This window comes from Dysidea avara, chromosome 9 (genome assembly GCF_963678975.1).
Source record: "Dysidea avara chromosome 9, odDysAvar1.4, whole genome shotgun sequence".
Lineage (NCBI taxonomy): Eukaryota > Metazoa > Porifera > Demospongiae > Dictyoceratida > Dysideidae > Dysidea > Dysidea avara.
This window is the reverse complement of record NC_089280.1, coordinates 23,200,802-23,222,371: the sequence shown is the minus strand read 5'-3', so window position 1 is coordinate 23,222,371 and position 21,570 is coordinate 23,200,802. Positions and strand designations below refer to the sequence as shown.

The 21,570-nt window shown below is 38.2% G+C and overlaps 1 protein-coding gene across 1 annotated transcript in view; it reads right to left on the bottom strand.

The window, feature by feature from the left end:
• Positions 1–21,570, bottom strand: part of LOC136266734 (uncharacterized) — a 44,196-nt gene that overhangs the window by 7,672 nt on the left and 14,954 nt on the right. The window contains exons 4-6 of the mRNA XM_066061756.1: positions 12,586–12,714; positions 10,919–11,043; positions 10,812–10,863 (exon numbers count right to left, since the gene is read on the bottom strand). Coding sequence (XP_065917828.1) covers positions 10,812–10,863; positions 10,919–11,043; positions 12,586–12,714 — 306 coding nt within the window. The remainder of the gene's footprint in view (positions 1–10,811; positions 10,864–10,918; positions 11,044–12,585; positions 12,715–21,570) is intronic.

The window sequence follows — 21,570 nt, the reverse complement described above, 5'->3', positions numbered from 1 at the left end:
TTTTATATATGGAGGTTATAGTCATAGGTCTTCATAATATTGTAATAATTGATCGAGTCTTGTTGTTCCTCTAGGAAATATTGCGTCCGAAAGTACATGGTGGTCGGAAATACCTGAGCTGCTCTATATATATATATTATATAGTTACACAACGGCCATGAGTGCTCTGCCTGATATAAACGCACGAGCCTGAGAGCCGTTAGGCCTGAAGGCAAGTGCGTTTATACAGGCAGAGCACGAGTGCATGTTGTATAACTGTTATGTACCACTCACCTAATAGGTGAGGAGAGTCTCACAAGACAGCTGTAACACTTATAAAGGCCAGGTTTCTAACATCGATTGTGGGTAACCAAGCCAGACGTTGTGATGACGTTCCCCCTGCAGTACTGCAGCCACCTGAGATAGTACGCTATGGGTTATATCACTAACCTGCATTCGCTGTTCGACTCTCATCATGTAGTGCTCAGCATGCCAGCGTGATCACTCAATCGCCATATAGACTAAGCGCCAGACTAATCGCCATAGTGATTCTCTCGAGCAAAAAAAAGTAGCTAAATAGACGTTTTAAGTAAACAAAACCTAACTACTAAACGATGCTAGTCTAATTCTTACTATTCACACTGGCTAAACTCGAATCTGCTGGCATGACAGAACTGGTTACCACAATCGAACGTAAAGGTTAGTATTATTTAGAATATATTTGTTTTATTGAGTCATTGTCGAAGTGGACTACAGTTTAATCTGGACTAAGATGGCACCAGACTAGTAAGGTGTATAAGTACGTTTATATATATGTAGACTAGAGTTGTGGCCACCCGCGTTGGCTTTATCGATCGCCATTGGCTGCTTGTAAACATTATACGTATTGGTGACGTTATGGCCCACAATCGACCTTTACACGTCAGGCTATAAAAGAATTCAAGTGATATGTGAAGTGTCTTTCCACCTATTAGGTGAGGTGTCGTAGTGGTCTTCGCAACCGGCACTTGTGCTATGCTGCACAAAACCGCAGCCAGTGCAATATCTGTATATTGACTGCGGTCGGTGCATTATAACTTATAATGCACTCGTTGTGGTCTAAATAACCGCAACCAGTGCGTTATAAGTTATAATGCACTCGCTACAGTCTGCAGCAGTGCAATATACAAATTATGGCACTGGCGGTGCCTTTGAACTGCCCACGCAGAGTGGTACATATATATGCTATACTACAGATATTGTGGTATTCGAAATATATACCAAAAGATATACACATTTAGGAAAGGGTGCTATAGTGCAAGGCGAACCACAATATCTGTAGTATAATATGTTGATACATCATCTCTTTAATTACTATAACATCAATATGTTCGATATACTGAGTCCATCAATGCCCAGCATTGAATATATTATATAGCTATACAACGGCCACGAGTGCTCTGCCTGATATAAACGCACGAGCCTGAGGGCCGTTAGGCCCGAAGGCAAGTGCGTTTATACAGGCAGAGCACGAGTGCACGTTGTATAACTGTTATGTACCACTCACCTAATAGGTGGGGAGAGTCTCACAAGACAGCTGTAACACTTATAAAGGCCAGGTTTCTAACATCGATTGTGGGTAACCAAGCCAGACGTTGCAATGACGTTCCCCCTGCAGTACTGCAGCCACCTGAGATATTGAAAGCTAGTACGCTATGGGTTATATCACTAACCTGCATTTGCTGTTCGACTCTCATCATGTAGTGCTCAGCATGCCAGCGTGCCATATAGACTAAGCACCAGACTAATCACCATAGTGATTCTCTCGAGCGAAAAAAAGCAGCTAAATATACGGTTTAAGTAAACAAAACCTAACTACTAAACGATACTAGTCTAATTCTTACTATTCACACTGTCTAAACTCGAATCTGGTGGCATGACAAAACTGGTTCCCACAATCGAACATAAAGGTTAGTATTATTTAGAATATATTTGTTTTATTGAGTCATTGTCGAAGTGGACTACAGTTTAATCTGGGCTAAGATGGCACCAGACTAGTAAGGTGTATAAGTACATGTATATATGTAGACTAGAGTTGTGGCCACCCGCGTTGGCTTTTTCAATCGTCATTGGCTGCTTGAAAACATTATACGTATTGGTGACGTTATGGCCCACAATCGACCTTTACATGTCAGGCTATAAAAAAATTCGAGTGATCTGTGAAGTGTCTTTCCACCTATTAGGTGAGGTGTCGTAGTGGTCTTCGCCACCGGCACTTGTGCTATGCTGCACAAAACCGCAGCCAGTGCAATATCTGTATATTGCACTGCGGTCGGTGCATTATAACTTATAATGCACTCGTTGTGGTCTACAAAACCGCAACCAGTGCGTTATAAGTTATAATGCACTCACTGCGGTCTGCAGCAGTGCAATATACAAATTATGGCACTGGCGGTGCCTTTGAACTGCCCACGCAGGGTGGTACATATATATATATATACACTGTATGGGTCCCATTTCTACAAGAAATACTGTCAGTAATATATCATTATAAGATAGTTTAGTCTGAGTCTATTATCACTCTGTGTTTTTATAGTGCTGATTAGGTGACTGCCTTGGTGTCTGTACTGGGAAATCCAAAGTATACAGTACAGTTTGAAAAGTGATATTTATCGTTATTGATGATGAGAAAGGGCCTGAGCCAATATGACTGTTAGCTTGAAGTACATTTCTGTGAGACTGTTGAATGTTAGCCACATTTTGAAAGGGATAATGACTTCTAGTGCTGCTGAGAATTCCACTTATTCCTTGATGATCATCAGAATCAGAATTTGAGTACGCTTGAAGACTTTGCTCATTATGGTGTCCTGTGATAGCTGCAATTTTGTCATTTGAGACCCCTGCTTTCTGAAGTTTACGGACTGTTGTTTTTCTAACACTGTGGTTTGTAAATTTTTTGTTAGTAAGGTCTAAGCCACCTTACATAGCAATATATTTCATGTATGTGTCAATGGTATGTATACCAGCGGGTTGAGTTGTGTACCAAACTTCATTAATTGGCCATGGTGTGTTTAAAGGTTTAAGGTAAAGAGGGCCACTGTTCTTTAATTCATCAGGTTGCTTTGATATCAATAGTTCCAGCAACTTAACTGGGAATTGATCATGATCCTGGTAGTACAACCGCTGACGTAGTCATCGGCTTTCCTTAACAAGTCCACCTTGCTTGTCCTCCCAACCATTCTACATAAACAGTTTTACCTAATACATCTTTTACAAATTTCAGATCTTCTAGCTTTATTTGATGGTGTTCTTGGCAACCTCTAGTACCAAATTGCTGGCTAATTGTATAGAATATTGAGTAGTTCAGACTGGTGGGATTTGTGCACCCCAATACACCCTTTTCCCACAATTACTTCTCTTCTTCCAAAGTCAGTGCATCTGATCTGTTTTTACGTTTTCCCATACCCTTCTCTCTCAGTGATATAGCCTTTCTATTCAGTACTTTCCTGCATCCTTCAAAGGCCTTGTCTTTAATAATGTTGTATTTTTGGAATTTCTCTCTCAGCCATCGATCCAGTGAAGATAACATTGTTCAAGACTATCTGGCTAATACTTACTCCCATGATTCTTCCTGACTTCAGCAAAAAAAAGAATTGCAATATTTCATCAAGGTAATCCACTGGAATATTCTAAAGTCACTCCTGTATGTTTCTAGCTTTTCTCCATGTATCAAATCTTTTTATCTAAGTTAACATAGTTTTAGTGGTGTTATAATTTCTTGTTTTGTCAGCAAATGTTTGAAAGTCAGACCTTACTAGCTGTGGCGAATGAACTCATAGCTTGGGCGTGGTCTTGAGTGTCATGACTAGGGCACGTGACTTGACTAGCGACGTCATTATTAGAACTGCAGAGAGTTGTTGTGGATTCTAAAGTGTCGGAAGTCTCGTTGGCAGTAGTTGCTCTCTCTAAAGTGTTATTGCTGGTGGTGTATTGCTTCCTTATTAAAGATGCATCCAATTCTGTCTCAGCTAAGCTGCTAAATAACTGGTCTAGTTCGTCTTCCTCATCCAAATGCACAAACATTGCAAGGTTCAAAGACAAGAAGTCTGTAAGGTCTATTGTATTCATTGTATATGTGTTTTACTACTGGAGTGTGATATATCATAACCATAGAGATGAAAATATATAGCCAATCACATTCGGATATCACCGAAAAAGACTAGAACAAAAGTTATACAGTGTTCATTGGCTAGCTTACTGTAGTATATCAAACATATACCACCGCCTCTTATTGGACATTTTGTACAGGACACGATATTGATGTTGTATTAATATATATGTTATACTACAGATATCATGGTATTCGAAATATGTACCAAAAGATATACAAACTTAGAAAAGATGTTATAGTGCAAGACAAAGCCTCGCACTATAGCACCCTTTCCTAAATATGTATATCTTTTGGTATATATGTGACCTAATTTTAGAAAACCGTCGATATCCGCACAATTTTCAAAATGCATTTTATTTGTTCTTTGTTTTCTACAGGGACAGAGGAATGGACTAGCCAAGTTTCAGCTTCCTAAGTTAAGCAGCATTGGAAATACAGCACTAGACAGCCGGACGAGCAAATTAATTTGATATGTACAGAAGCTATCAAGAAAAGAATCTACAGGCGCTTACATAAACCATTATAACTATGACGTACGGAATTGAATCTTGGCTCATTTTGTTCGCCATGAATTTGTGCATCCACCAAGGTATAGTTGTTTCCCCAGGCATGCTTCTTTGTTCGAGAAGGAAGGCAAATTCACTGAAAAACGATCGTCGGTAAATTCTTTCGTCACCGCAATGTAAATACACGTCTGCAACATTGGAATCGTTTCGTGTACGGAAAGATTTTTGTACTCACCATGGACAGGCGAACATAATGATGTCCAGCATCTATCCATTGGCGGCTTAATTCACCCACCAGTGAGGCGATAAAAACTTGCGTAATTTTTTTCTAAAGCTTGCTTTTTTTACCCAATAGTTTTTAAATGCGTTTTATTACAAAAGTACTGTTGTGCGTATATCGACGGTTTTCCAAAATTCGGTCACATATTTCCAATACCATGATATCTGTAGTATAATATATTAATACAACATCTCGTCTCCCACTTGGGAGCAGTAACAGCAATTTCTACCATTATTAATACTGGTAACTAATTCCTTGTGATTAGCATGCTCAAGGAGTATGCACATGTGTTGCAGCCTGCAATCTTCTTGAAAAGTGGTCCAACAATCCATATCAACTGTTGCTAAGCAACAAAATTTAAACCTGACCTAGTTACATGCCTTTTAGCGGTTGCTTAGCAACCATTGCTATGGTGCCAAAATCATTTTTAGAACTAATAGTGGCTAGTCAACAATGTTGTTGCTAGGTAACAGGTATTGATTACTATGGACCAGTAGTTCTCAAGTTGGACATGCCAAACTGGTAAAACAACTAAACACTATCAAATTTTTTTAGCCAATCAAATACATATATCAAATGTACAAGTGATATACTGATTCCATTGGCTAGTTTCACTACTGGAGATTTTGTCCATGAAAATCCAATGAAAAAAATGTTCAGCCTGTGAAAAGTAAAGTATTCATTGGGTTGCATCAATGAAATTTTATTTTCATAGCATTTTCATAGGAAAATTTAATGAAAACCCAATAAAAAATTACCAATGAAAATTCCAGGAAAAGCAGTTTCAAAGAATTTTCAGTGGTAATTTTCATTGGGTTTTCATTAAATTTTCCTATGAAAATGCTATGAAAATAGAATTTCATTGATGCCACCCAATGAATACTTCACTTTTCACAGGGTGAACATTTTTTTTCATTGGATTTTCATGGACAAAATCTCCAGTAGTGTTTGCTGTAGTATATCAAAAATATACCACAAGCTGCTATTGGAGTTTTTGTACAGGACACGATATTGATGTTGTATTAATATACGTATGGTATAAACTTTTAATACAGCTGATAACATTATTTAAGATTTCATCATAATATTGCTTTTGACAAACCCTTAATGAAATTAACCCTGCACAACTTTGTGTGCAGCTAGAGGTACCAAAAGCCTCATACACATGGTACAATGCTATGGTAGCACATTGCATTTATGTAGTTGCTGTTGTTTGTCCATGGACAATATTTTTGCTCGTTTTCAGCATCAAGACGCAAGCTGTATAGTGTCTTATGTTTCTAATTATGTTTCTAAGGAAGTTTTTGTGCTACATGATTTGCCATCAAAATATATATATTCTCGTGATTATAAGTTAAAGCCATGGAGTTATATAGTGTGGTGCCACCGACCCTATTTAGGTGCTTATACAAGCACCCTGAAAATAGGGTCTGATCTGTCTAGCATTCAGGACTTGTGTTTAGGAATCATAATTACACTGCGGCTCACGTTAACAAACATATCAAACAGCAAAGAATTCAATCACAATATTGATGTTTTAAGGGTTTCAATCAGTTAATCTCTATGGGCGGTTGATGTTTAGGCTGTGGAGATGATATTTCTACTTTCTGAGGGAAGGCATCTATTACACATGAGTGGTAAATGGAAAATTTTTTCTTGGTTTATTCACCCTGACACAAAAAGAACTCACGCAACTTTCGTTTCATCACTTTTGCCCCAGTATTTACTCACATCGCGTGGCCAAAATGCTGGCAATACTGCGATTTGATTGGACACACCAGTTTTCAGTAACGGTGGCACAAGTCCTCGATTCTAGACAGACCAGACCCTATTTTCAAGGCGCTTGTATCAGTAAGCACCTAAATAGAGTCAGCGGTGCCAGACTAGGAGTTATAGTACAAAGTCTACTATTTTATTTATGGTATAGTGGATACTGAACCTAAGGTCGGTTCAATAACGTACCGGCTATTGAACCTGCAGTAAAACTTAGACAATAAAGTTGCTAAACTGAAAAAAAGAACACAAAGCATCCCTGGTCTACTGCAGTGTCTAAGGTGAGTGTGCTACCAGCTGTACTATCCCATACACCTACCCTACTATTCTATCTTATAAATATGATTCCAGCAAGAAGTAACCTGTATTTAGCATGAAGAACCAACACCTGGGTGAAGAAGAAACCTAGGCTGAACCCAACCCTACACCAACTTGAGGTTTGCCTGTTAAGCATAATGATGTCTTTCACTGTGACGTCAAGGTGAGCTAGGGTTGGACAGACCTAGCTCACCTCGAACTCACCAAGATCTTACTTTCGTGCAGACAGTGAAGACATCATTATGAAAATAGGTGAATTTGAGGAGAGCTAAGGTTGGAAGTGAGCATCCCTAACCTATCTCTAATGCTAATTTGAGGTTGGCCTGTTAAGCATAAAACTAATGTGCTTGATACTAGAGTAGTTTGTGTTATTGAAAAAAAGCTTTTGGTTCAGTAATCCCACTTATAGGACTTTAAATGCAGGTAACTTGCATTCACAGCCAGAGTATACATAGAATTACAACTATTTACCTATGATACATACTTAATTTCTACTATACAAGTACACTGAAAAATTTGGAATTTTCAACTAGAGTAGGGACCATAGCGCATCGGTAAAAAGTACTGAAACAAGTTGGAGTAGGCACAATATTAAATCTAACACTTCTTATTGTTTTACTGTGATTTAATATCGTGCACTACTCCAACTTGTTTCAGTACTTTTTATCGATGTGCTATGGTCCCTAGTCTAGTTGAAAATTCCAAATTTTTCTGTGTACCTGTTTGTTAACTTTTTTTGCAAATAATTATTATGACTGGTGAACCCACGCATACCACATCTGAAATGGCGCCGCGCGCCCCAGCTATATCAATTATCGTCTAAAAAGTGAAGTATCCTTGTGCTTCATTATCAGCTATGTTCAACCGATTACACAGCATTTCGGATCAAGAACTGTTCAAAAAGAAAGTACTGAAACAAGCTGGAGTAGTGCATGATATTAAATCACAGTAAAACAATAAGAAGTGTCATATCCCTACTGTGCATTTCCATTATAGTATATTGAGCAAGGTAGGGATATAACACTTCTTATTGTTTTACTGTGATTTAATATCGTGCACTACTCCAGCTTGTTTCAGTACTTTTTATAGTCCCTACTCTAGTTGAAAATTCCAAATTTTTCTGTGTACTTGTTTGTTAACTTTTTTTTGTAAATAAATTATTATGACTGGTGAACCCATGCATAACGGAACTGAAATGGCACTGCACGCCCCAATTATCGTCCGAAAAGTGAAGTATCCATTACACTTCGTTGTCAGCTATGTATCAAGAACTGTTCAAAAAGCACCTCTGAAATCCACGCATATACCGAAAGAAAGAAATGGTGCCGTGCACCCCAGTTATATTAATTATCATCTGAAAAGCGAAGTATCCATTACGCTTTGTTGTCGGCTATGTTCAACCCGTTACGTAGCAGTATGAATCAAGAACTGTTTGAAAAGCACCTCTGCTATCAAAATAGTCACTACGAAAAATACGGACGATTTCTGTTACAAAGGGAAGCCATCACGTGCCGCTATTGCCAAATCGACACCTTGCGCTGTCAGCAAAGATGAATGGGACACAAAGAGGACAACGGTAAGTCCATGAAGAATGCACTGCGGCATGCCAAAAGGCACATCTTGGGCCGAAGCGACATTGAACAGTGAAAAAATCAAGTCCCTAGCTGCAGCCATTATCAAGGTACGCTTGTCTGAAAACATCAGTCAGTCATTCAGTCAGTCAGTCAGTAGAAAATTCCATTGAATAATTTTTTAAATTCCGTAGCGACTTGTTGAAAGCATTTTGGGTCGATCTGAAGGCTTTTTTGGGCTTAGGTTTACCTAACCAATACTGCCTTATCATCGTCTGGAAAAATTGAGGCTGGTTTCTGGTGATGCTAGTTCGTGGGCCACGCCTACTCCTTTGTGGTCCCTACTATACAGTTACTATTGTACTGTATGATTCTGTTAAATATATTATTTTTAAAATTCCATAGCAACTTGTTGAAAGCATCGATCTGAAAGTTTGTTTGTGTTAGTTTTACCTAACCAATACTGCCTTATCGTTGTCAGGGAAAATTGAGGCTGGTTTTTGGGTGATATTATTCTGTGGGCCATGCCTACTCCTTTGTGGTCCCTACTATACAGTAACTATCGTATTGTATGATACTAAAGTTAGGTGAGTAGATTTTGATTGGCATTATGAACAGCAGCAGAGCATTGTATCACACATGCATGTATTATTAGGGGTATAATTGGTAAGGTAGTAGGATTTCAGCTGACTTTTTGAATAAACATGTGATAAAGTTATAGAATATTCAGCAAGTGAAGATTTAATTGTGAAATAAAAACAGTCAATTAAACTGAAAAAGGTGTGCCATAAAAAATCCAGGTGAAGTGTTGCAAAATCCATAAAGGAGCCAAGAAATAGTTAATCATCATTGTCTTGTCAAGTTAGGTCCTTATCAAAGCCAGAAGTCGCCACTCAAGCTTGCCACACCACCCAGAAAATACAGCTCTTAAACCAACCTCAAGTAATTTGAGTAATGATGACACTTAAAACCATGTATGGTAGTGTAGCTACCCACTGGTGGTGTTAGTTTGATTTGCTAATGTGTGATTTGGATCAATCTGCGATATCTTCCAATTCTAAAATTACCCATAATATATACCACTTTGACACTTCAGATCAAAGGAAACCACTTAAGTCTATATTTCATGTATTGCCCTAACCACAGGGTGATATCATGATATGGCCCTGTGGTTAGGGTGACATCATGATAATATTATAGCCCTGACCACAACTGCCTTTGATGCTGAGGCAGTTACAAAGCATTGGTTCCCTTTGATTATTTATATAGAGCTGCTTAAAGTTTTGTATTGTGAGTTAAAATAAAGTTGCACCGTGGGTTTGAGTTTAACATGTTGGTTTAGTTAGGCTAGGCATTGTTTTGAAGGAAAAAGAATTGAGTGAGTCAACATTTCATAGTTCAGTAACTAGGCATCACTAAATACAGTGGCGAATCTAGAAATTTTCAGAAGGGGTTCAGGAAGTTTTCGATATCTGTGATCCCAGACTGTCCAGCTGAGGTGAATGTTAACTTGATAGCTCAGTGCCTATAGCTACATAGATCTACTGTATGACGTAAACTAGTACTAATGAATCAGTAAAATCACTCCACAACATTGTTTCATAGTAGAATCTTACCAATCCAGGCCTTTGCAGAAAGTTTTGAAGGAAAGCAGCACTTATACGCATTAAAATGATATTTATTTTTAGAGACGCTTAACATGCTTAAACACTATGTCATTTTATCACCCACACGATTCGTAAATAAATTTGGAGTGTGCATACTATTTTCAGAGGGGGTTTCAGCTGAAACCATTGCAACCTCCTGTATCCACCACTGAAATAATCGTTTTTGCAATGTGGGGATTGTTTTTCTACACAGTACATTTCAGCTGCATGAAAAGATGCCTCAGACATTCCCAACCTATACACCTAAGTATTTATTTTAGCACCTTAGGTTACTTTAGACATCCACAAAGTGGTTATTTGGTATCACTACAACCAGTGAAACCCTCTTTTTGTGCCCACAATTTAAACCCACAATCGATGTTTGCAAACCTATTATTAAAAAGTGATGTGGTGAATGCAGGTTTGTCTTCCTTCACCTATTTGGTGAGCATACCAGAGTGGTATATCATATTACTTATACCATGGCCACGAGGGATTTACCTGATATATATGCCCTTGCCCTTGGGCACATATATATTAGGAAAATCCCTCTATATTGTAGCTAATAAATAATATACACACACTCACCAAATATAACTCCAATTATTATTGCTGGATAATAATTCAAAGAATCCTCATCCTGTATAATTGGCCATTTAATACAACACTGACTATATAGCTATACATTCTTTTACCTGAGAACAATTATGATAATCCTTTTTGAGTGAATATCCATCAACACATGAACAATAATAACTTCCATTAGTGTTGGTGCAGTGGTGGTGACATCCTCCATTAGAGATTTTACACTCATTAATATCTATAGTACAAAAGCAAAAATGAGTAATTTATAATTGTAGCTACATGTGTTATTAAATTGAATAATCAAGACACAATGCTGCCTATAGTGACAGACCAATGGAAAATGCTATTTTAAACACCAATAAGATATTCATTCCCAAAGTATACTTGAATGGAATTTCCAGGACATTTATCATAACAAATTTGAACTAAATCTAGTCCAGCCATCTGCAAGGTACACACCTTCACATTTTGGACAACTCGCATAACTTGCACATGCTTTATGCAGTTCACCTCAAACTTGGAAGGTATATACCTGAACATTCTGAAAGGTATGATGATGATGGCTGAAAGAAGTTTATGATTTGCTTCATTGGGCTATACTGGTTGTGGTCTTAATTTGCGTCTATTTGCAGCACAGCCAAATGCAATGCCTATTAGTCGGTGTTATTGATAAATTTCGTGTACATGACATACTTATTGAGGTGAGAGAGATGGATATACACATCTGTATACTTTTTTTAGGGTTAACCATTGTAGGTTCATGCTATATATTCAGTAAGTTCTGTGACTGATGCAGTGATCTTCTGTGATAACAGCAATTTCCGCACTTAGTTTATAAGAATGGTATGTGTCATAGACATTGGGATCTTACATCTAGCATTATAGACAATACTATTTCTCCCTCATGGTGATCAATAACTCAATCTGTTCATGAAACACTGTTGGAATTAAGAAGTAGGAATGCACATGGTGAACTGGCTTGGAATATAAAAGTGGTAGAATTTAAAAGTGGTAACTATATGTTTGCATTCACCTGAGCCCTCCTTTCTTGTTAACAACTCTTGTTACATGTGTCAGCTGCCTAAATGTTTAGTAGCACTATGACGCCCTTTACATGCCAGAACTGTGCATCAAAAAAGCACATTGATACTGGCAAGAACAAGTGAGTTATGAGACTTTAAAAATATCCCATACATTTAGTATGGACCATTCAGACATGCAAACATGTTTACAACATGAAAACATGCTTGTTCCAGTACAAAACCATTGGGAGTGAACATGTGCTCACCTCTTTGATATTACTGGGTTTTTTGTGGGGCTCAGGTAAACGCCTACTGACTGCTAGTGTGGCAGAAGTTCAGAATCTGCAGTGGCTATGGATAATGTTTTGAAAGGATCTACAGGTCTAGTCGGTTCCATGACAAAATTTCCCTTGGAATGTTCAAGAGGTGTACACAAATGTTTATCCAAACAAGCTAATCACTAGGTCACCATCTCCCTTCTGAAATTGATCAACATGCCTCCAGGCAAACATGGCAAGAAATCCAACAGAGCAATACTGAAATACATGATAGATTTAAAATATATTCAGCTGTCAGCAATATCTAACTCTTATTAACACCCATTCTTCCCTTCTACCGTTAAGTTATCGAACTTTCTCTCTGAATATGCAGTCAATCATCTAACTTGAAGTATTATAATAAGAGAGTTGTGCAATCATGATGATTGTAAATCCATTATATTCATTTACCACATAATTAAATAAATAAATTTTTACCAGTACAATTGTGACCATCCTCATTGAGAGTATAACCAGTAGGATTGGCACATGTACAATAGTAGCTACCAATAGTATTGGTACAGTTGTGTTGACATCCTCCATTGGAGCTGGCGCATTCATTGATATCTATGTATATGTGTGCACATGAAGAAATATAAATACATACATCCTGTATACATACAGACACATCATATACACATTGGACTATAGCAATTGGAACTCATGTTCAAGTCCATAGGCGGCAGAAAGGGGGGGCTAGGGGGCTAAAGCCCCCCTCACAATGATACTACGCCGAAGTTATCCTTCTTGGAGTGGGGCTGAAACCGCGATAAAGATCGAGGTACTCTAATAGAGCAGTCACTCTAATAAAGCAGTCACAGTAGTAGAGCAGTGTGTAGCGAGCTATGTAAGGATTTTTAAGCGGTTTATCAGCTATGAATGCATAGCTGGTGAGGTGGGCAGCTATTGTCAGCTGGTTGCAACCTTTTTTTTTTTTTTTTTTGGTCTCACAATACCAAACCAGAGACTAAGTCTGGGTCAGCCCAGCCCCCCCCCCCCCCCCCCCCCCCCCCCCTCATATCGACTACTTCCTCCGCCCCTGTGTTCAACTACAATAAAATTACAAAATATATTACTTTGTGTCATATGTGTAAAGATCCACATACTATTCGTAAAATGACAGGGTCATATCAAAGACAAGCAAGAGCGGATTTAGCACCCCCTTCAAAACTTTACTATAATATTATATGTACTAGCTATAAGGCTAATAGTAGCTACAGTACAGTTGCAATTGCATCTAAAGCACACTGTATGTGGGAAATGAAACGATGGAAAGAGCAAGAAGAGAGAGAAGAGCTAATCTTTTCTAGGAAATTACCAAATGTGACTGGATTTTGGAAAAAACAATCCAAATCGCACATTATAAGTTTTGTGATAAACAATTCAAGTCAGTATAACTTGCCAAGGATAGCAAGCACGTATATGGAATTTACGCAATGGATGCATCAAACTATTACCTTTCAGACCATGTCCAGTACTTGTAGCTACTCATAGAGTTTCCAGTCAAATAAGATAGCAAATCTGAGCAGTTGAACTAGCGAAGTAGTATCACGAGTGCTCATAAAGGGCTGAGGAGGAGGATGGTGGGGGGGAGAGTGTGGGTGGTGGCAAGAGATAGACTTCAAACAAAATAGAGGCAGACCACGATTGAAGTCCAGACACGAGATTACAGTGCTGTGCTGGCTCCTTAGTGGCTGATATGTAGCAAAATCAACAGAAAAAACGTTCGGCCAACTTTATCAGGCTGTCCACCAGTAAACCACTGATTCTTGCCAAGCTAGGTCTTTCACATGGCCTGAAACTGCCATTCGAGCACTCCACCCCAGCCAAAAAAGATGTCTGTTAAAACCAGCCTCGAGTAGTTTGAGTAGTACACAGGGTCAAAACTAGTAGTAGCTACAATAGTGTAGCTATTCACTGGAGGTGTTAGTTTGATTTTGCCAGATGTGCGATTTGGATCAGTTTTGTAAAATCTGGTCACAAATTATATATTAGCAGTAAAACCACAGGAACAGAAACCAGTATGTGAGCTAAAATTGAACCTCTTCATCTTCACCTGTGCATGTGCACTGCTATCTCACCATTATACCAAACATCCTACAATACCAGTTGCATAAAAGTTAAAGTCTATACATTTTATGTACTGTGAATCATAAAACATCAATTCTTTTTTTGTAAAGCAAATAACTTCTTTTGGTTTAATGTGTACATGTAAGTGGCGTAGTGGGTAATTAGCTGCAAACTTGATGCTTGGGTTAAAAATTTTAAGTATCTATAAAATTGGAGATAAAATTAACAGGGCTACAGCTGTGTGCACCCAAGCTCAGGGGTGGATCCAGGACCTGGCAAGGGGAGGGGCACAAACAGGCAAGTTGTAAGTAGTTAAGGAGAGCCAGATCCTCTTGTTAGTTGCTGTATTTTTGAAACAGTAAATAATACACCTCTTAGTAGTATCTCACTGTTGATTTTTACTATTTTGGCCTTTTAAAGCTGTTTTAAAGGCTCTGAATGTCTTACACAACACGATAATTATTTTAGAAGCGCTTAGTATGTACGAAGGTGCTGGGTGACAATTTCATAGCTACTTTGACTTTGGTTTGCTTTAGTTTCAGGTGAATTCATAATAAATGCTAGTAAATGTGCATATTTTCATGAGTTTTATAATCTGATCTTGGCCTGGCATATAGTTTAGTATTTTAATCACAAGTATGGCTCCTCCACAATGTAAGGGGGGGGGGGGGGGGGATTTGCCTCAAATGCTCCATCCTGGATCTGCCATTGAAACTGCATGTACCCAAGAAATTACAGTACTTAATCAAGCTCCACACAGTTTCTAAATTTTCCCAGCTTTAGACCAAAATAAAGTGTGACCACTGTATGCATCCCTTCTACTTGTATGTTGCATTTGAAAGTACATTATTATATAGGTTTATAGAACTTTGCGTGGGCGAGATCAAAGGAAAAAGTGTACTTTAAATTTCATAAAGTACACTCTCAGCCGGTCAACTGCTTCGTTGACCACAAAGAGTGCTTTATTGCACCGCAAAGAGTGCTTTATTCAAGCAATAAAGCACAGTTGCCCACGTGCCTTAGTGTAGGCTAATAGCCTACGGGGCTCGCGCCAGTACGACTAATCACCCAAGCCGGTGAAGGCTGATAGCCTCGCCGCGCTGAGCTAATGTTGAGGATGGGGCCCGTCTTGATGTTGTGGCCAATGGTTTTTGGGAACGCAGTCAGAAGGCATACTTTGATGTAAAGGTGTTTAATCCTTTTGCTCCCACACACTGTTCAGTGTCTTTACCCCAGTGTTACAGGCGTGCGGAGCTAGAGAAGAAGAGGAAATATGAAGAAAGGATCCGTGAGGTGGAGCATGGGACATTCTCTCCCTTAGTGTTTTCATGTACTGGAGGCATGGGACCCCCTGGCCACAGTAGTGTACAAGAGAATAGCCACTCTGCTGTCAGAAAAAAATGGACAGTCTTACAGCATGACCCTGCACTGGTTAAGATGTAAACTGAGTTTTTCACTACTTCGTGCAGCCATCACTTGTTTGAGAGGTTCTAGATCTTCCTACCATCACTTTAGCTTTAAAGAGTCTGCAGCTATTGACCTTGTTTGTGCAGAGGGTAGGATTAGCTCATTTGACTGACTTTATCTTTTGTTAAGTAATAGTTATAACTATTCTATATAATACTAATACATAGTCTATGAGAAAATCACCCCAGCCGATACGAGTTCCACCACTGGATTGCTTTTATAGACATACCTAAATGCTTCGATCATGGGTGGGAGAAGGTAACATTGCTGTTACGTTTGTTAATGTAAACGGACAATTCCTGGAGATATCACGGAAATACTTCACCATGTGACTCACAATAGAATCGATTGTGGGTTGCGAGCAAAACCTGCCAAAAGACACAATGAACGTCTACTATGCCAAACTATGGTGAAATACGCGTGAGTTACTTTGTTAAACTAGTTTGTGTGCATTCAGGCTGCTAATAGTTCGTGCAACGCTTGTTAATTACGAGTCCTAGTGTATGGTGAAGCTACACGACTAGAAAGTTCCATAAATCATTTAAAGCATAGCCTTGCTCGTGCTATATGAAAAATAAAGTACTCGGCGCTTGGCCTCGTACTTTATTTTTCATATAGCACTCGCGGCTATGCTTTCACATATACGTATTATAGAGGGGCGGATCCAGGGGGGCCAGTGTCCCCCCTTCAGAATTTTTTTATAGCATTGCTCATTGAACATAGCTAGGCGCTTTAGACATAATTCAAACACTTTTATGCAATTTATATGTGTAATATAATAATTGTGTCTGTAGCAAATTGTTACCCATATTGACATAGCACAAGGGGGAACTAGGTGGGATAGAGCACTCTCTACGTTTAGATACCGAAATACTCTAATAGAACAGTCATTTACTCTAATAAAACAGTCAAGATTAACATTATTATAAACACTGTTTGTTGTTTTAAACAACTAAAACACCTGTTCTAAATTGAATTAAAGACTCTATCCACACCCTAGTGACTATAGAAATTTTCTGGAGATGCAGCTGCACGTCAAATGCCAGGATTATCTATATGCTTAATTTTTGTGATGCACAGGGGACCCTTATGCTAATTCTAAAAATTTCAACTTAATTTCAGCCAAAATTAGCACAAAATCATTCTCAAAAGTCATTTTCTTTATAGACTTTATACTACAGTTCAGTATCATTCATGCCTCCAGCATTGAATTTTCATAGGCATTTACAAATCTTAGTAGAAATTATCTTAGACTGTAATAAGCTTTACAACAACAAACACTAGACCTTTGAATCGCGTGTGTTTATATGGCTTCTCGTAGCGTAGCGCTTGTTTCAGAGTGAACAATAAGCCACTGGCAATAAAGAGCTGTTAAGCGCAATACATGAAAAACAGAAATCCTGCAAAATTGAACATTTCAACTTATAACTGTCAGGCCAGCTATCAAATTTCAATGCTATAGTTTTCTTCGCATTCAGGTGTCGTATTCAAATTACAAATCTGTTAATTTCTGATGAAATAACTTTCAAAGAGGTGATGAATTGCAATTATGTGCAAATAATAATGTTGAATGGAGCATTAATGATTTAAATAATTATTAATTTTAAAAATAGTCTTCTAAGCATCAATCTTAGAACATTAAATTTTCAAAATTTCCTTTGGGCCTTTGTACTAATTCTGGTTTTTAATCCAGTATCTTCCAGTGTTTGAACTATCAACAAATTTCAGTCAAACTTGTCACCAAATTCAATATCAGAACGTTACTGAATTTTCAAAATTTCCTGGGGAGCACCCCCCCAGACCCCCCTGGAAAGCTCACACTTCGCATTTCGTGGAGTGTGCTTCGCACACTGTGGAGTCACTTCTACCTGTGTGCACCCCCACTTAGCAAAATCCTGGATCCGCCCCTGTTATATCCAGTTCCTTATCATCATGCTGTAAAATACTGTTGAAAATACATCATTATCAATTTTCCAAAGGGATGCTTTCTCAGGTACTTCTGACCATAAGTAATTGACCTTCCCTGGTGAAAATAAATTGAAAACTCTTTGAACGCATAGATTCAGTAATTTTTAGTATTATTAGCATCAGTTTAAGCTAACAGAATTAAGCCTTATGTTTCTAGACCCCTACTTTGAACTCAAGCCATACTGCAGCTAATGCTGTGCAAATATTAATATGCACTGCTAGGTAATAATAATTTCTGTTATAAAGTGGCTCACATGCTTATGCTTACTCAATCAAAACTGTTACCAAATTCAATTTCAGAAGACTAAATTTGTGAAAAAATTCAGTGAAGCATGCCCTCATGCTCTGCATGTTGAGTCTCACTGAGCGTACTTTGCACTATGTCACTATCTAGTTATTATACCAACCAGTTGCCACTTTTTCTTAGTCCCCAGTAGTATAGATGCACCTACATCTTTCCTAGATCCGCCCCTGACAAGACCATAATTAAAGGCTATAAATGCTAAACATATGTATACTCCTCACATACATGCACACATAGATATGTATTATTATATATGAAAATCAAATTCTCCTCATCACAACACTGTGACAATTTAAGAATGTACAGCAACCGACAATTATGATTAACAGGGGTGTATCCCCAGATTTGGTAGTCTCATTCCCAGCCACCCACGCGCTCGATCACGCGAAAGACCTTCACGCAACCGAGCGCGTGGGCAGCTGGGGACGAGACTACAGATTTGGTAGTGAGTTATAGGTGCAGGGGTTTGGGGGCTCAGCCTCCAGCTACTGGCAAATTCTGAACAGTAAAACTTCCTAGATTCGTAATTTCATACTCAGTTCCCTTAAAGTCCTAAATATCAACCATATGGTAGGTAATGTTACAAACTGTAACAGTCTGACTACATATCCAATTGAAATAAAAGCTCAAGATTTAGCCGGCTACTGAACAAATCTTTAAAATTCAGGCCGATATTTACATTGTTTTTTAAGGTTACGGTATAGTCACGGGCAATCATTCAAAATTTTGAATGCCTATCGATGCTTTTTGAGAAACCCATAAAACCAGTCTAGCAGCATGAAAAGTTTTAAATGAAGGTGAAGCTCTTCATACCTCAGTGTAGTTTGAGGCAGGTGGAACACTACAATTTGTTGTAGTAACACAAGTAAGCCAGCCCGTACATCGCTCAGCTCCAGCTGTCACTACCATGTTTTTCCGCCGCCAAATACAGCAAAAGCTATAGGCTCTATTGGCTTTTCTGAGGCATAGTGATACTGTATACTAAATTTATTAGGTCCTGTGGAAGTGTTTTTGGCGTGTTTCTACCCAGTGACTCAGATACAAGCCTTCAAAGAGCTTGTTTCAGCACTTGAAAAAACTACTAAAAGTTCAATAAAACATCTATACTACCAGTAACTTTAAAAATCGCTTCCACAGGACCTAGATATTTTAGTTGTTTAGCTACTTGTGTTGAAATTATAAGGATTCAGTAATCTGTTAGTCTGGTTTTTGGCAGCGTGTTTTTATAAAACATCGCTCTATTGTAGACCACACACACAGGAACAGTCGTTGTTCTGTAGTAAAAACAAACAAGCACAATTAGTTGTATTGCTAACACAACACAGTTGTTGAAATTATTTATCCCTGCTTGGTTTAAAGCAGGTTTTGTAATTTGTTCCGCCCACGTATTTTAAACTATTCCGTAACCTTAAGGATGCTTGCAGGTATTTGAAGCCATATAATTAATGTCTCAAGCAAATTGCAGATGAATCCATATATTGGGAACACTAAATTCCAGGAGCGGATCCAGACTTATGGAAATAGGGGTCAAAATGAACTGAGGCACTACATTCTCTGATTTGGTAAGGTGAGACAAAAAAAATGGTCATAGCCAGCTGACAATAGCTTCCCACCTCACCAACTATGTATGCATTTATTGCTGATCGTAAAACACATAAAAATCCTTACATAGCTTGCTACACACTACTCTAATACTGTGACGCTTTATTAATAGAGTGAATGCTCTGTTAGAGTATCTCAATCTTAGTATATATACTAAAATTTTTGGAGGGGGGTCAAGAGCCCACCTTGACCTCCCCTGTATCCACCTCTGCTAATTCCCTTACTTTTTTCAACATGAACCAAACAGAATTTTGCTAGTTGCATGTTGATCAAAATAACTGAATATTTGATTATTCTTTAGCACCAAAAACTATTTGTATTACTTCTACTCCAGGCACTTGTCACTTTTTCGTTATCTAAAGCTTTAAAATTGGTTTCATGTATCTGAGCACAGTTGAAGAGGTGCTTACAAATATTCAAATGGTACGTGTGTTAACAAATTGAATATAGTCATGATGACCAAATATTCAAATAATGGAATAATAGCTCATTTGTTTCCCACACACAAGTCGCATTGTGTAATTTCAGCTTAGAGATCAGCTGCATGCAATCAAGTCACCCTGTAGAGAGTTCAGCTACAAATTAATCATCCTGTAAAAATTTCAGCTATGATCAAGTCACCCTGTAGAGTTCAGCTACGTATGTTACAATTCACCCTGCAGAGAGATCAGCTACATATATAATTAAGTCACCATGTGGAGAGTTCAGCTACAAACATGTCACCCTAGCCTGTACAGCATTCAGCCGTGCAATAAGTCACCCTGTAGGTAGTTCGCCTACATAATATCCTGTACTGGATTCAGTTACGTAACAAGTCAACATAATAGCTACATGATAATCAGTTCAAATTGATTTACAGTAGACACATAGACACACAAAATTAATAGTGGTTCCTTTCCTGTTTGACGATTCCTGTAGTAAAGAAAAAAAGACAAGGTAAAAGCTTTAAAGCCAGCCACAGGCTAGACTGGTCTGGGAGCCTGCAATTATAAAAAGAAGTGATGTCTATACCAAAACAGCCAAGCTGTATGGCTCTCTATAAATGCCTGGGTGAAACAGTTGTGAAACACCACCATCACAAATCATAACCTTTGGCCTTTTTTGGAGGGCCGCACTCCTTGGAACAGTGGCTGTTTGGTTGCTCAGCAATATGCACCAGTAAATAATTTTTCTGTAGTTGATAAAGGAGAACTCTCTCAAATTGCTGCACAATGAAGTGTAAGACCAAGTATTTAATAATATGCCCTACATATATTCTAATAGAACAATCAAGTGCAGTGTATTATAATAGAACAGTCATACATATATAGGTTACAAATATTGTCCAGTATAACCTCTGATGCCAAAAATGGTTCATACTAAATGTTTTGCAATGTCTAAGAGGGACTAATTTTGACCAAAATGCCAGTAACTTTAGGATTGGCGTTTTTGGTAAATTGACATTACAGCTAAAGCCAATAGCTAATAATGAGACAGATTTAATTGCAACCTGCATCAGAGTAAAAGTTAATGTAAAAGCTCATAAACTCTGATGGAGAGTTACAATTCTTGAAAGTGACTGTTCACAAATGCAGACATTATCACAACCCCTGCAGACTTAAGCTGGCAATTTTACAGCATTCCTTCATACAATTTGAGCAATGAATTCATCACACTATGCATGTTCTCATGCATTCAACTATGCATTGACAAGTCCCTGTACTCTTGTCGCATCAATCCAGATTACTACATATCCCAACAACTAATCAGCTCATTTTTTTTACTGTCAAGAGTTCTACAAGTACTTAACACAACAAATAATACAGTAAAGTGCAAGCATGACAAGGGTTCTCTGTATCACACAGTGGAAACCTTTGCAGAACTTAAAATTTTATTTGAGAACAGATGTGCCTTTTTAACATAATTTTCTTTTGAAAATGCTAGCTTAATATAATTATATTTGAATATGAAGACTTTCAAAGCACATGCATACTGGATTACAATTAATACATGGTATGTTTTGTACAGCTATT